The sequence below is a fragment of the Drosophila persimilis genome, unplaced genomic scaffold, assembly GCF_003286085.1.
Source record: "Drosophila persimilis strain 14011-0111.01,24,50 unplaced genomic scaffold, DperRS2 tig00000520-arrow-pilon, whole genome shotgun sequence".
Taxonomy (NCBI): Eukaryota; Metazoa; Arthropoda; class Insecta; order Diptera; family Drosophilidae; genus Drosophila; species Drosophila persimilis.
In genome coordinates, this window is record NW_020825317.1 from 1,472,968 (window position 1) to 1,490,007 (window position 17,040).

Consider the following 17,040-nt stretch of genomic DNA (forward strand, 5'->3'; position numbering starts at 1 on the left):
CAAAATGAGTATTGGGGTATATTAGATTTGTGGTGAAAATGGATGTGTGTAACGTCCAGAAGGAATCGTTTCCGACCCCATAAAGTATATATATTCTTGATCAGCATCAATAGCCGAGTCGATTGAGCCATGTCTGTCTGTCCGTCCGTCCGTCTGTCCGTCCCCTTCAGCGCCTAATGCTCAAAGACTATAAGAGCTAGAGCATTGATGTTTTGGATCCAGACTTCTGTGATATGTCACTGCTCCAAAAATATTTCAAAACTTTGCCCCGCCCACTTCCGCCCCCACAAAGGGCGAAAATCTGTGGCATCCACAATTTCGACGATACGAGAAAACTAAAACTAAACTAACTACGCAGAATCGTAGAAGATGACTATATCTTCTAGAGTGAAAAATCTGAACCAGATCGTATAATTATTACAGCCAGAATCACGAAAACATATTCACTCTTTCTCGCTCTGTCTCACTCTAACACACAGGTTTCATGGTCGGTTTTGCCAATTGCAAAATATGAGTTCAAGGATCTCAGAACCCATAAGAGCTAAAGCAACCAAATTTGGTATCCACACTCCTGTGATATCGGACCTTGACCGTTTTGTGTCAAAATTTCGCCACACCCCCTTCCGCCCCCGCAAAGGACGAAAATCTGAGGCAACCACAAATCTCAGAGACTATTAAGGCTAGAGTAACCAAATTTGTTACACACACTCTTTTAAGATGTCACTATAAAACGTATATCTCAGAATTTCGCCCCACCCCCATCCGCCCCCACAAAGGACGAAAATCTGTTGCATCCACAATATTGCAGATTCGAGAAAACTAAAAACGCAGAATCATAGAGAATGACCATATCTATCCAGTTGCTGAATTTGGATCAGATCAGGTCATTTTTATAGCCAAAAGGAAGAAACCATCTTGCACTGGCTACGCAGCGCCCGACGTCACGCTCAGACTGATTTTTTGTCTCTCTCGCACACACTCTTTGTCGTGTCGCTTAATATTAGCGCCATCTGCCGGAGGAGAGCCATACTGACTTAGTATTGGGTATAACTGTAGAGTTGCGGTGTCCGCAGCAACTCACAACGTTCCCCTCGTTGTTTTTAGAATTATTACTTATTTGCAGTTTACCGTTTTGTAAACCAATTTAGGTCCAATTTATAGCTGCATATATCAGTTTTTCAGAATTGCAAATTCCAATACAACCTGATGTGGGATACTTACATAAAAAAAAAAATTCAAAAAAATTGTTAAAGAAGTTGCAAGTTGCAACGGCCGAAGACCCCAATTTGCAATGAAAAAGATACCTAGCTAAATCGCAACTTTTGTTTGGAAAATCACAACTATTTTGGGGGTTTTTAAGAATTGTAAAGATGGTCAAAAGATCTACTCAACCAGGCCAATGACTTGAGTTTAATTTTGTGTAAAGCTAATTAAAAAGTGTTTCCTTTGTAGCAATGCGTAAGCAATCGAAAGTTTAAGCTTTGAGAGGAAAATACTTTCTTTGATACCAAATGAGCATTTTCGAATGTTAAAGTATCTTTCCAAATATTCATAATTCATAGGCTTTGCAGAGCAAAGCATACATCCAGATTATTAAATATGAGTGTTGGAAGGAGTAATAAAGATAAACAATAATCAAAACGCAAATGGCTTTCACAGTTTATATGGCATATTTTGTTGAAATGTTTAATGCGAAGGTCACACTTTTTCCTCTTCTGCCCCTCACCGGCAAGCCATATTCATCTGCTCTCCACCTTTACATTGCTTCTGCGCCCACGGCCTTTGCCATTGAGTTTGACAAAACTGAAAAAGTTTGAATTTTTCGGGTTTTTTCGCTTGAAGATTATTTTTTAGCTGTCACTTTTCCCTTTTTACCGACACGACACATACATATATGTACATATGTTCATATATTTACCCAAAATGAGTATTGGGGTATATTAGATTTTTGGTGAAAATGGATGTGTGTAACGTCCACAAGAAATCGTTTCCGACCCCATAAAGTATATATATTCCCTGTCCTGTCTGTCTGTCCGTCCCTATTAGCGCCTAGCGCTCAAAACTATAAGAGCTAGAGCAACGACATTTTATATCCGGACTTCTGTGGTATGTCACTGTTACAAGTATATTTCAAAACTTTGCCCCGCCCACTTCCGCCCCCCACAAAAGGCGAAAATCTGTGGCATCCACAATATATAAGATACGAGAAAACTAAAAACTCACAATCATAGAGAGTGACCGTATCTATTTGATTGCTGAATCTGGATCTGATCGGATCATTTTTATGGCCAAAAGGAACAAATAAATTTGCAGTGGCTACACAGCGCCCGACAGACACGTTTTCTGTCCTCCCGCACGCACACATTGTCGTTCAATGTAGCCATACTGACTATGTATCGGGTATAAATGTAGAGTTGCGGTCGCCGCAGCAACTCACAACGTTCCCCCTCCTTTTTACTATATGAATGTATACATATATGTACATATGTATAACATTTTAAAATATTTGTTGATGGTGTGTCGTTGCCTTTTTGGACCATGTTGCAATTTCAGCATCATAAAAATGCAAATGGGTGTTCGGTATGGGCTTATGCCACACAAACAGCAAAAGGAAAATGAACGGAGAGAGGGGGCAGCAGAAATAGAGGGAGGGGTGTAGTGCCAGAGAGAGAAAGGAAATATTTAGAAGTCCGATTGAAATGGAAAGCTTATGAAATTTGCACCCCATCCACCGATTGCAGGGCTTCAAATACAATAAAAAAAGACCCCATACTCATAAATATGTACATACATACATAAATACGTATAGATATGTAAATTACGTTCGTATGTTCGTTATGTTCGTAGTGGAACATTAGCTTAGCTTGTATTTAAATATGCCATGACATCGATGATATCCTAAGAAAAATCGAGAGAGGGCTCCGCCTTGTTGGGAATGGAGGGGTATCGTCAAACAGGGTAACAGGGAAGTTATTTGCTCTGAAATGGGTATTAAAAATGGTCTTGATTTTTTGGCAAATGTACAGTGAGTACAAATATCTTTTCGTGTGTTTAAAGTTCGAAAATCAACCAATCCAATCAAATCAATAACTTTATCAGCTTTGTAAGACTATGAAACAGGCAATGAAATTCTTTAAATATTTTATTCTTTTAATTTTTTTTCAGAGGTTAGCTTGGATTGTTGCACATAACTTAAGTATGTTACAACTAGTTTTAAAGAACTTTAAAAAGGTAATGACTGCCGCGTCAAACGGCTTACAAATAATTGAATCTTAGGCTTACCGTTTTCGAAATATTGGGATTTCAAATTCTAAATTTATTAGTTTTTTGTAGTGTTTTTCCTGAACTGTTGACTTTTAAAAAACAGTAAAATCTGCAGAAGCAACAAGACTGCAACCACGTCCTCGCAATAAAACAAAAATAAATAATAACATAATTTTATAAATTAGTATCAACAAAAGTGCAGGTTTGACAAGCGTTATTTAGCCAATTTTGTTTATTTCATAAACAAATTTTTAAATCTTATTCCTTATTCCTATAAGAATCTTTATTCGAAGAGAACATGCAAAAATATGAAAGCCACTGCCCACATAATTTTCTATCATGGAATGGAGAGGGATATTTTTTACTGCGAATGTGAAGCTCCTCGGCTCTATAGTCCTTTCGAGCGTGAATCACTGGATGAAGAAATAAAACGTTCTTAGCCGCATATAAAAGAGTGGAAAGTATTTTCGCCCTGGTGCCTTTAGCCAAAGTTTATGGAAGGCAAAAGCGACGACCCAACCTTCCATTATAGACTTCAAAGCAGCATTCGACACGATTGATAGATATATCCTATTTTTGAAACTCAGGCTGGTAAGGTTTAGGTATCCAAAATTAACAAAAAGGTTGAACCTATTAAAATGTTTCTACAGGCCCATAATTCTTTGTAAAATGTTGGAGTCTAACAAGAAGGTCGATTTCGGTAGAGACTTAAAAAATTTCTGTTGCCTAAGTTTTGACCAAAAAAATTAAAAGATCCTCTTATCGGATCCATCGGATCGATGGAAGTATGCACGTTAAAGTTTTCCCTTTTTTTTTTTGAATGTTAAGAACTGCGGATGTTGCTTCTAAATGAATGCCGAGCAAAATGTTCAGAGGATGTAAATAAATTGCTCAGTGGAATGGACGTTGGATCGTTGGATTATTATGCAAAAAGTCCTTCCAGCCAAAGGTGAAAGAGGAGGATCCGACAAAATCAACAGGCCATAATGGGTTAATTAATTCTGTCTGGAAGAGGGGAAAAGCCAGGCCAGCTCAGCTCTGCATCATCTGTCCGCAGTCTGCAGTCCGACCTGTCCCTCTGTCTATTAATTATCCTAAAGTGGATGGCGGTGATTGCCGGGCAGGAGGCCGGCGAAGCCGGGCGTGGGTTGACGATGGCATTGGCCTGCTAGAATATGCAAAATCCTCATTACAAGCATAATAATTAAACTACAGAGTGACAGAAAGTTCAAATATTCACAGCGAGAGCGAGCGGCTCAGCTTGCTTACGCGATTTCAAATGGCATTTATATGTATGTACATGTAGACATTGCCTACCGTGACTGGGTGTGTGCGTGTGTTGCATGGATTTGCGGTATTTGCCTCCAAAGCTCCAAGAAAAACCAACAGTGCAAAGCAAAGCAACGAACAGAACGTGCCAGGCGACCCCATCGCCATCGCATGAACACGTAACCCCTTGTGGACCAGGTTTGCGTGCAAATTAATGCGACATTTATTCATTATGGCATGAAACAGTCATAGAAGGTGAAGTAGAGCATGAGACGAAGGAAGAGTGTCCGCCGAAGGGCTAGGGTTAGGCCCCCAGCTAATGGCTGGATGAGAGGGCAGGCATATGAGAGAGTCATCCATTCGACAACCGAGTAACGCAGTCGATGACACAAAACCCCACTCTGCACATTGGGCCAGATTTTTTTTTTTTTGCCTAATGTTTAAAAATATAGCTAGAGAGCTGAATTTTGGTGGAATTCCGACCACGCCCACATATACCGCCCATACTAGGACCCATTGTTGAGGAGAAGATTTTTTATAATTAATTGATATATTAATATAAACGAGCTCAAAAACTAATTCTTGAATTTAAAGACGAATCCATTGACCGGTGAAGCACATGCGATAAATTGTATATAATAAAATTTCGTCTAGCGCCTATAAAGTTTATTTCGTGGCTCACGTGCATTTTACTGATGATGATATTAATTATTATCTGCGAGCCGCGAAATAAAACTTTGTGGACAGTTGCTGATATTGGATACGCATTTGACGCATTTACTCGGCAGAACTGGTCAAATCGTAGCCCACAAATCATAAAAAATGGCCACATCTACCAGACTGCAGAATTTGAATCATCTCGGATCATTATTATAGCCAGAAGGAAAAATTCAATTTGCAGTGGTTACGCAACGCAGACCACACGCTTACTTATTTTCTCTCCGTCTCTCTCCCGTACACTCTTCGTCGTTCTGTGTACCCCTCTGGCGGAGGGCAGCCATACTAGCTGATTGTCGGGTATAAATGTTATTTATCAAATGTAGAGTCGCGGCCGTAGCTGGTCTTAAAATCTATTTGGGAAGCTGACTGGGAGAGCTAAATGTCTGATAAGAAGGTGATTGGGGAAGTGCATGGGCTGTCGGCAAAGGAGACGTTGGAAAAGTGAGTGCACACGTCAGCAGCGTAAATCTGGAGAGAGCAGTGCAGAGGAGTAGCAAGTCGTCGGCAAAGGGCCTAGGAAAAGTACCTCAGCGTAGGGCTTGAGTTTGCGTCGGAAGAGAGCGTCAGCAGTCAATTACTTCTGGAGCAGAGGTAACGCTCTTCAAACCCTCCCACAATCGACTTCAGAGAGATTTCTAATCAGACTATTTGTACACAACTGGCGTCAGAGCAAAGTTAATATTTGTTGGGGTCAGATAGTGCTGCTTTTAGGTAATTCGCGAGTATTACGAGTTGTGGAATTTGGCAACAATTTGTGTACACTTTAGTTAGGAAGTTACAACACATTTTTTTAATCGCCATTCAAAGTTACTTTTACTACTTTTTGAAATGATGGAGAAACGTGATAAAAAGGGAAAAGTTAACGGCATTTCTCTCAAAAAGTACTGAAGCTGTATTCTTTTTTGGATTTAAAATATTAATTCATTCAAAAATGCATTTATTATTTATACTATTGGAGATTTTTCGCTTTTAGTGCATCGAACCACGGCATGTTGCGTGTCTGCTCTTAGCTGAAGTAATAATTTTGACTTTTTCCGAACGAATCTTCGACAATTTCCAAACTCGTATCACTTTAGGCGTACACATTGCTTCAAGTTCAGCCAACTCCTTAACATGTTTTAATAAACTAACTTTTGTAAAACTGTTATTGTTTATCTTTTATATTTTTTAACCGCGCACTTCTTCTGATATTTTACAAATAGGAAGGCAGTCAAATTAAATTATGGCTTTGTGAACTTCTTTTTGACCTTTGACCAGGAGAAAGTCCTGGGATTTTTTATATTTCATCGTCAAGGCGTTGCAAGATCTTCTATGACTTCCGCTCAGTAGCCTCTGTAAGTTTATCTTTTCTAGTAAATTATGAGCACTTGAGTAAATTGTCACTTCAGTCCTGCCTCTCAGTTGGGAATTTCTAGGCTTGCACGTATAAACGTACCTACTTCTTGAAATATAATTTTCTGGAACTCCAACCAAATAAGATTTGGGGGTTCGGGATTTATCAGATCCATCCCCTCCGATAACACTGCTTGTTGCAAAAACTTAAATCAATTGATAACACTATGCAACAACACATTTACTCCACGAACCAAAGCGAATTTTTCTTGAATAATTTATTATAGGTTTTGTTTTTAATTTTCCGAAGTTCTACGTTGTTTTTAGAAGTAAGGCATCTTTTTCACATAAGTTAAATATCTTACATCTGGTTGTATGTAATTGGACCTGACCATTTTGTAGCTTCATTCCACATTCTACTTCTGGTCAATATTAATTTCAAATGCAAAATTGATTTTTTTTCTGTATTTTGAATTAAAATCTCTAGAAAAGTAGAAAAAAATGTATTGTGGTTGTAAACTTTATTTGTATAGGGTCATTTACTAGTCGTCGTATAAGGTACCGTTTATACAAATCTATAGATAAACGGCTAAGGGTAGGCTGTTTGACCAAACCTCCTAAAATTGAATTTTACAATTATGTATCGTTCGGTATTTATGGCTCAGTGTCGTTCTTACTTTCTTCGGAATTCGACAGTTTTTTTTCAAAAAATAACAAAAAATTGTGTATTTGTAACAGTTTTACACGGTAAAATGGTATTTGGTAAGGTACCCAGCGGTATTTAACGGTATAATGCGGAAATTTCCGTTATCACGCTTATTCTTCTTTATTTTGTTGTTTTTGACCTGGGACCAACATATTTTTATATACTATTATATTATTATACTATTTGTACTGTGATTAAATTAACCCAAGCTCAATAGACACAAGCACACTAACAAACTTACGCGCGCCAGCACACACACACGCAAAATAAATAACTGCGGTATCGGATTGCATTTTTTAAATTATTATTTAATTTTTGCTGCACAGATTAAGACTAAGATTAAGGTTTACGCGATCTAAGGTTTTAGTTCAACTTCAAAGTTTCATTTCTGGATCAACACTGAACTTATGAATTTCTGAATCGCGTTTGTTTGCTTTGTAGAACAATTTTTCCATAAAAAATGCGATTGGAATTCATTATCCCAATTATTGGATTTCGTCATCCAAAGGATTAAAAATTGTGAAATACTCAACGTGCAGAATCTGCAGAGATCGTTTATCAGAACCCGGGTGTGGTCAAGGATTGTTTACCAATTTAGGCGGGAGACAAAGATTGAGATTGTGGCGGAAGTCAAATATTGAGATTGATCACATCTTGGAGATTGTTTAGAACTCGAATAAGAGCTCAATATAATGGGGTACGTTCCAACATCGAAGTTTTTCTTTGAACTAATTTCTTCTAATAAAAATATGCAAACCCTCAATTCCGCTGTGAACCAAACCGACTTTTTATGATCAATTTAGGGCCTTAAAAATGTTTAATATATATTTTTTTTTGGTAGGAGTAGTTTTTTTTAAAGAAATTTTTAAATCTGCACGTCATCATATATTGGATTGGGGAAGCAATCTTTCAATCTTATTTAATTAACGATAGTCAACGCAGTCCCGACTGCTCCCATCCTTTTTCTTGACGACCACTGCCTAGCGAAATCTGATGAGCGTCGTATTATACAATTCATCAATCTGCGGCTTGAGAACGATCTTCAGTATGATCAGCAGCGGCAGTCTGCTTCTTCTTAGTAAAGTCCTGAATCATCGATTGGATTGCATTTCTGTACTGCAAGGGAACGTTTATACCAGTATTTGCTTCGACCACATTGTAAATACTTATCTATTTGCTGTCTACAGTTTTCCTCCCCCGGCAAGGTTACCTCATTGTGAACTTGGATAATGGATGTGTGTAACGCCCAGACGGAAGCGTTTCCGACCCCATAAAGTATATGAATTCTTGATTGCCATCATTGAGCCATCTCTGTCTGTTCGTCCGACCCGGACGGACAAATTTGGTATCCACACTCCTATGGTATTTCACTGTTACAAGTGTATTTCAAAATTTCGCCCCGCCCCTTTCCGCCCCCACACAAAACGAAAGTCTGTGGCATCCATAATTTTGAATATACGAGAAAATCAAAAACGCTAAATCATAGAGAATAACCATATCTACATATCTAACCAGTTTCTTCGCATCCCCCTACACGTTCTGTCGGGTTTTCTATCTCTCTATCGCACAGTCTTTGTCGTTCAATGTTAGCGCCGTCTAGCGGAAAAGAGCCATACTGACTAAGTATCGGGTATAAATTTAAAGTTGCAGCCGTCGCAGCAACTCACAACGTTCCCCCTCGTTTTGTGCTATTTTTTTCAGAGGTTGTGCTTCTTTTTTTCACATAGCATCAGATACTTAATCTTACATTTGGTTGTATGGAACTTTGTAATTATAAAAAGCAGCTAAAAGTCGGACAGTTTTTAGCTTCAGCTAACCGTCTGGAAAATATTATGCTTTTAAATTCAAAATTTTAAATTTTTTGTGGTATATTATTAAAAAATAATTTGGCTTTAAAAACTCGAAAACAATTACTTTCTTCTGCTTTAATAATTTTTCCGTAAAAATACATTAATGGGGCGTCGTTTAAGGTATTGTTACATCTATGGATAAACGGCTAAGGCGCAGCCTTCTTACTACATATTTTAATGACGCATTTTACGGTTTAATTTCAATACTGGAAAACGACCGTTTTTTTAATACCAAAATTTCGTATAGATAACAAATTTTAACGGTAAAATTTCATTTAGAAACGAACTTAATTTAATTAATTTTAGGTCATTTTGCCTATTATTTTTTGTTCTATTTTAATTTAGTTTTAAGAAGTTAATTTTTCTTATTCTAATGTAAGGTGTGCTCTTAACTGCTTTTTGAACTGTGAAAGGTTATTTCTCTTTATCATGTGATGCTATTCTATTTGCGAATGGCATTGACGAAGAAATGCCTCGCGGAATTGTGAGTTTTATGCCGAATGATAATATTATTTGTTCTGTCGGAATTAGAAAATCCAAGATTTTGGTGCATTTATTCGGGTTGTTTGGTGAATAGTATCTAATGTAGTACGCTAGCATCTTATAGTCAATCCATTTGAAAAGATTCGTTTCGTATATTTTGAATGAGAATGCTAAGATTCGATCATTTAGCCTTAATCCGAATAGATATCTACCTATATTATAAAAGCACACGCTTAGCTTTTGCCTGTTTGGGTAGCCACAGTAGCCGCATACGAATGTTCAATGGTATAGTTCGTTTGGTAATGTTGAGTGATCTTAAGATCCAATACGTTTTCCCAGTCTTTACTCACGTGATCATCAAACCTTCTCTACGTAGCTCATGGGATTATTTGAAACTTCCACGCATAGATAATCAAACATTTTGCCATGGTTGGATCTAGGCATAGACGATTGTTGGCTGCCCATGCACTAATCTTCTCGATTGCTAACATTGATACACCAGCAGGTCAATTACATAAATAAAGAACAATAACGAACCAAGTACTGGTCCGACATTTTAGCTTCAGCGACAACAGCCTGGCTCCTATTTAGGAACTAAGACGATAGCAACGGTACTGCTGAGTCAGAGAAATTATATTATCTGCAAATCCTTGCACTGAGGATACCATGGTCAAGTGAGTCAAAGCCAAAGTTCAAATGTATGCACTGTGGGAAAGCGCTTTGATAGGGTCAGTAGAATGGATATTGTTCTGTAATCTTGGGAGTTTGCTTTTGACCTAGTTCTACTTTTCAGGCAGCATTGACATAGTAATGGTTATGTTGAAAATGTGGGTAGCTTGCGCTATAGTTCGGGGGAGAATTATTCTTAGGAATTTCAGGCCAATTGGATTCGATTTAATCTTAAGAAGGGATTTATAGGACGTCACAAGGTCTAACACAACAGAAACTAAAGCTACGAAAAGTAGTTGAATAAGAAACTGATTTCAAGTTCAGTGCTGGGGGAAAGCCTGGTACAACTAATTTCACAAAATTTGTAATTACTTCATTAACGTTCATGTCAAATTTAGAGTAGTTTATTGTTAATTTCTCTATTCCAATATTTTTAATTATTTGCCATTTTTCCTTGAGGTATACAGCGTTGTTAAACTTTGACGTGTACGAGTAGAGGGCGGTCTTCGCAGGGTTGATTAGCTTTGTTGCATTTGATCTTAACGATTTGTACATATTAAAATGAATTTCAGTCCTGTACCTTTTAAACTTTTTGAAGGGTTCACTTCGTCTAGTGATACCCATTTTTACCTGACAACTGGCCGACGGCATATAATAGACGGAAATTTTCATGTCTTACATAGTTTCAGTTTTTTTCTGAGAATACATATTTCGTTTATTGTTAAACTATATACATATAACAGTAACGACTGTACAAGAAAAAGTTATCAGAATTATATGGCCAGAAAATGCTACATTTTGAAATTGGAGAGGCAATTTTAGCCTGTCTAAAAGGCAACCCTCGTATACTGACTCAGTATCGGGTGGTGTAATGTCGCGCCTAATTGTTCGCCTAATTTTAGACAAAATAATTTTATAAGAAGTCTACGCAAAAAATTTTGCCAGTCTTAATGAAAATGTATTAATTTACCGGATAAAACTACGTATCTGTAAAAAATAAGGATGTACTTATGGGTATATAGTATGGGAGGTATACTGATTGGTATTTCCAGACCTAAAACATGTTGTTCGGCCGCATATGGTCTGCATGCTGTACGGTCTTACCACATCGCGGGCTTGCGTGTATGTCAACAGCACTCCCACGTGCGGCCACCTCTTTTGCATCGCGCCGTTTCTCAAGCTGCCCAAATGGCAATTCAGTCAATGACAGAGCATAAAAGATACCTGTGCGTGTATGCGGTGAAGTGGTGGGCAGGGCCAGGGGCAATGGCAGGGGCCGGAAAGAAAATCTTCTCTATTCAACTATGAGTGAAACCTATTTTCCTGAGGTCATGCATGGTATCTGCATGCATTCTCACATACCTTCCAGATACATATGTACATATGTATAGTATCTATATATGAATACGTGTATGTATGCATATGTGCTATCACATACGAATAGATATATTCGCATTGAAGGAGACCCAAAGTGGAAGTCAATTCAACCAGCTTACCTTTATTTAAAGGAAAAAGAACACACACGCTCACACATATTTTTTGTTCGAAATGTACTTGAGCAGGGCCACCACTAGTCCATGCCCACTGCTCTGACCTTTTCTATGTTATTTTATTGTGGGGCATTCGTGTGTACGGAGGCCCGTTTTCCTGCAAACCACCTGAACAATTCCAATGGGGTACTTTCTGTCTCTTTCTCTTGCTTTTTTCTATACCGTACTCAATTCTTGCTTATTTTTCTTGCTTTTGCAGATTTCAATTTTCAAGAAGAGGCCTCCATACCGGAGGACATATTTGACCAGCACGATGGCGACATTGAAGTTACCGACTCCCAGCTGCATTATGCCCCAGCCGCCCTAGCTTCCCCAGCCGCCACTGATGCAACCGCTGGCGACGATGATGAAGCCAGAGATGCTGAAGATGCGATCGAGGCTGTGTGGAGCGATGTGGATGGTTCACCCCTATGGTATGAGGACCAGAACGAGGACGAGGCAGCCGATATAGTAAGTATACACACCCATACATACCCGTGTGTAAATATAAATATAGTACATACCTACTTGTAAGTACATACACATAGAGTGCCTGAGGCCCGAGCCAAGTCCGTTGCGAATGAGGTCAGTTCTGTTGTACCAGTGTACCAGTCCATTGAAATGTCGCAAAATGTCGGCCAAGTCAAATTACTATTCTAACTAGGCGGCGAAGAGGAAGAGGGCTACGGCCACAATGCTGAATATCTGCATTAAAATTCACTTGAGAAAAAATGAGTCGATACCAGCGCCATTCACTTCAAACCATTTTTGAGCCCAATATTTAGACACAGGCAGTAAGGAAGCTCACTTCAGAGACCCAAAGTTGATATATTAGATATAAATATGACGACCAGTAAGTCTACATTCTTCAGTCTGTTATGCTTCACAGAATTAATACGAATGAAGGCCACAATACATAAAAAGTAGCGCATTAAGAAAATGAATAGCTTAAAGTTTCGCTTCGCCTTTTTAATTCAAATTACTCGTATGCTGTTCATCAGACAAAAGGAAAAGGGGAAGACAAAATACAAAAGAGATTAAACAAATAAATGGAGCACCGGAGATGATAATTATAGCGCACGACCCTCCTAATCATTAGGCTAAACATCACGGTTTGCAGACACTTGAGGGAGTCGCAGCAAGACATAGAGATATGTAGATATGGTCAAAGGAAATAAAACTATACGTAATTGTATTGTTAACTGCACGTGTGCTCGCTTCCATCTTTTTGCGTTTGTTTCCAGCATTTTTATCTATGTAATATGTAATTGTCATATATTTGCAGATACTTGAATCGCAAAGGCCCACTACGAAAAACTGTACTGCTTACCTAGACGCAAAAGAAATGTTCATAAAGTACCAGAATGGTAACAGCAAGAAGAAGTTTTCGGAACAGAAGCAAAATAAAGGTAACTACATGTACAAATTGGTGAACAATAAGGAGAGCCAGCCGCCGAAAAGATTACCCGATGAAAATGAAGGGGCAGCACAAGAAGCCGTGGCCGGGACAGAAAGTGCAGTAAAATTTGTTTTCGCCAAGGAGGCAGTGACTGAGTCGAGCCAGGACAACGCTAACTTTGACAGGAAAAGTTTAAGGTATACAAAATTTAAGAAAATGCATGAACAGGAAAATCAACAGCCGGAGAAGCAACACGAAGAACAGGACCCCAAGCCGCAGGACCGCCAGGAGCAGGCTCACGGTCCAGACAGGGCCAAGTGGCAAGGTGGTGAGATGGGGGAGAGGAGAGGCCGAGAGGAACAGCTGTTTGATTCTATAGAAATATTAAATGAACGAAAATTTAATAAACCATCAGGCCAATTAACATTGGAACCGGAGCAGGAAAAACATAATCGAGACAACAAAAAAGGGAAAGAGATAGTCAAGATAGTGAGAGAGGATGAGGAAGCAATCGGCGACATTGAAAACAATTTTGATAATGATAAAATACTGGAGGACGAAGGCATCCAGTTTTCAATTGACATTGACGAATCATCCAAAAAACCCCCACCAGTACCAACAACTTCCACAAAAATAACACCCACAGCCAGCAGGGAGACTAGTAAGGACTGTGAAGCCACAATGTCACCGACCATAGCAATGATTGGTCGCAAAGAAAAGCGTGGATTTTTCCGCATGTATAGGCCAGATATCATGGCTAAATATTTTGAAAAGTTCGAGGAGCTTGACAATGCAAGGGAAAATGTTGAGACGAGTGCTGATGACGACGACATCCTTGGTTCCCCTGTTGGGGAGCTGCACTACTTCGACAACGGTGGTAAGCATCAGAAGCAACCAGCAGAAAAGGGATTGATGATGGACCCGACTCAGGTCCCATTACGGGCCAGTTATTTAAGTAGCTCCTTTGGTCTGCCAGAAAATGGAAAGCAACAGCATCAAGAATCAAGTTTCGCTGACGATCAGACCTCGGAGCAGCCCCCCCCTCTGGAACCACAGCAGGACAGTCTTGGAAGTCTGGAGATGAAAAGAAGCCAATCGGAAACTTATATGGAATCTGCATTGCAGCCGTTTCAGGGTAAGTCGAAAAATTTGGACAAACAAAAAAAAAGCAAACCAGTTGAAACTTTTAAATTGTGACAGACATCTACCAAAATAAGGTTTCAAATATGTTAGGCATATAAAAAAAAAGATAAATGTAAATTTCATGTAGTACCTGATTTTACCTGTTTTTACTTAAATTTAAATACAAGTATAAAGAAAATCAGCAATGCATCCCCACAGAGAGGGGGATAAGACTGTTGGCCGGGAAGTCTCTTTAAAAGGACTGAGAATGCTTGAGACGGGCTGCATAGGAGGAGTTTTGGGTTCGGTACTTTCCTAATTAGTTTGGGCAAAAAGTTTCCGCAACATTTTTTTGCAGTTTCCTTTTGCTTTTTTTCCTAAATAGGAAAGAAGTCGCGGCTACGGCCGCGGCTTTATTTTATACCGGGAACTCAGTTAGTATGTGAGCTGATGATTTATTAAATTTATGTAATATGTTTTATACGTCGCTTTCAAAAAAAAAAAAAAAAATTCATAAGAATATGTTGAACCGTGTGAACGTCTCGGTTGTATTCAATAAAACCCGACAGCTTTCGCGAATACGCATTGGAAACCGTATTCTTAAACAAGAATATCGATGGTTTTACATGCTCTGCTCTGTACACAAAATATGCAATCATGGAGCCGATATAATGATATAATAGAAAGTATACCACTTCCGACTAGAATGATGTCGGAAGAAGCCTTGGGAGTAAGCAACAACAATTTACGCAATTTTCGGCTTCAACATACTCGAAAAAATTCGCGACTAAGTTCGATGGAGGTTCTGATGAACTAGTTTTTTGGATTCTTCAGATCCAGTAATACTTATACAAAAGGTCAATAAGTAAAAACAGCACGGCCATTTTCTTTGACAAGGAAGCCCAAAATCTACTATCGGATTACCCCGAAGAATCAGAAGACTACGATTCGGCTTCCAAAAACTAAAATTTTGTTCACAAATATGTAATGTAAAAGGAATTATTTAAAACCGAGGGGGAACCGCAACTCTATAGTTATACCCGATACTAAGTCAGTATGGCTCTCCTCCGGCAGACGCCTCTAATATTGAACGACACGAAATATTTTGGTATTTTTATAGGCATGATTTCCTTTACTATTACGTACATATATCCTACATGAGAGATGATTCCTTATGAAATGTTTACCTCAAAGTCCTGCTAAAACATATATTGAAGTTTTTCGGACAACTATTATAAAGGTGAATACTTTTTCACTGACTTGAATATGCTTTTGAAAAAAAGGTTTTTGGTGTTTCTTTAGCTAATTTAATGGTTTACTTCGTTGAATAAGCTTTTTCTTGAAAAACATACCAAGATTATCAGCCAGGCTCCGTTTTTCACATTCACAAAAGTTTTCCGATTTACTTTTGAAATCACATAAATTGGGGCTCTCTTTTTCCCATTCCGCAAGATTTCTTCGTTTTCAAAACGAAAACATTTTCGTTGACGAAATGAAAAGTAAACGGCTTTTTATACAACAAAACGAACCTTAATTGCAAAAGGAAAAAAATAGATGACTTATTGATGCATTAACATAAACTTGATACCTATATCAGGGTAATTTAACTTGTGCTTTCTTTATAAATAATTTTATTTTAACCCAACCTAAAATTTGGCTCGGAAAAATTGGCCACAGCAACAACAAATTTCGTTTTGGTGTAAGCAGCTGACGCATTCCGATTTGGTTATCGGAACGTTGGCAATTAATAAATTTTTGCGTATAACAGCACAAATGTGCATGTAACAGCTCAGACTGTGCTTGTAACATGTGCTTAACAGAACATCTGGGTGAGCACAGCTGTTTCCCGCCCAATTTAATTCGGACTTCAAAATGTAACATATCGATAAAAAAAATATGTGAAAAATGGAACACCTTAAAACGAAAACGAAACGTTTTGGCTGAAAACGTAATCCGCAAAAGTAAATGAAAAACGGACCCTGCCTGATTATAAACATTTGTAAATTTTTGTACATTTGTACATATGTATCTATTTATGTAGGCAGTATCTATTTTGGGAATGTTTGAAACTTCTGGTCTGAATTTTGACCCCTATGTATGTGCTTCGGAGAGTACAATAAGATATTGTACCATTCCTTAATATAAAGAAATCTGCAGCATGCCGGGACTAATAGTTTTCTTGTTTTTCTCCATTCACAGAGACGGTTCCGACTACAACCATAACGCCAACCTCTTCGACACCTTCCTCTGCTTTTGAGCGATTCAAGGCTTTGCGGCGCAGCCATCAGAAGACTGGCCACAAGAGCCACAAAAAGCGATACAAGGATTACCTAAAACGGCATCACCAGCCAGAACCAGGAACAGTAAAACAACCACCACCCCCGAGTCTCGCACCCCGTCATGTCCAGAAGCTGCTCCACGAACAAGTGCGAGAGCGGGAGCGATCCCTCTCAGCTCCCATATTCGCCTTAGGTATGCGGCCCCGCTCATCTCTGTCCACTGATAAACCCTTCTATGAGGGACGCGTACACTACTACGACCACCCCCGACTCGGCATGGAGCAAGACCAGGAGCAACAGCAGACCACAGAGATGGAGCGCCTAATAGCCCACGACAATGACAACTGGTACCGTCGTATAAGTCCCGTTCTCCGCAATGGCATCAAAGGTGGCCAGGGCGAGCAGCATCCGTATCAGC

The 17,040-nt window shown here is 38.9% G+C and overlaps 1 protein-coding gene across 1 annotated transcript in view; it reads left to right on the forward strand.

Annotated features, from left to right (window-relative positions):
* The window catches only part of LOC6602854, a 66,562-nt gene that overhangs the window by 46,309 nt on the left and 3,213 nt on the right, over positions 1-17,040 (forward strand). Inside the window, exons 2-4 of the mRNA XM_026990210.1 lie at positions 12,043-12,293; positions 13,108-14,356; positions 16,543-17,032. Coding sequence (XP_026846011.1) covers positions 12,043-12,293; positions 13,108-14,356; positions 16,543-17,032 — 1,990 coding nt within the window. The remainder of the gene's footprint in view (positions 1-12,042; positions 12,294-13,107; positions 14,357-16,542; positions 17,033-17,040) is intronic.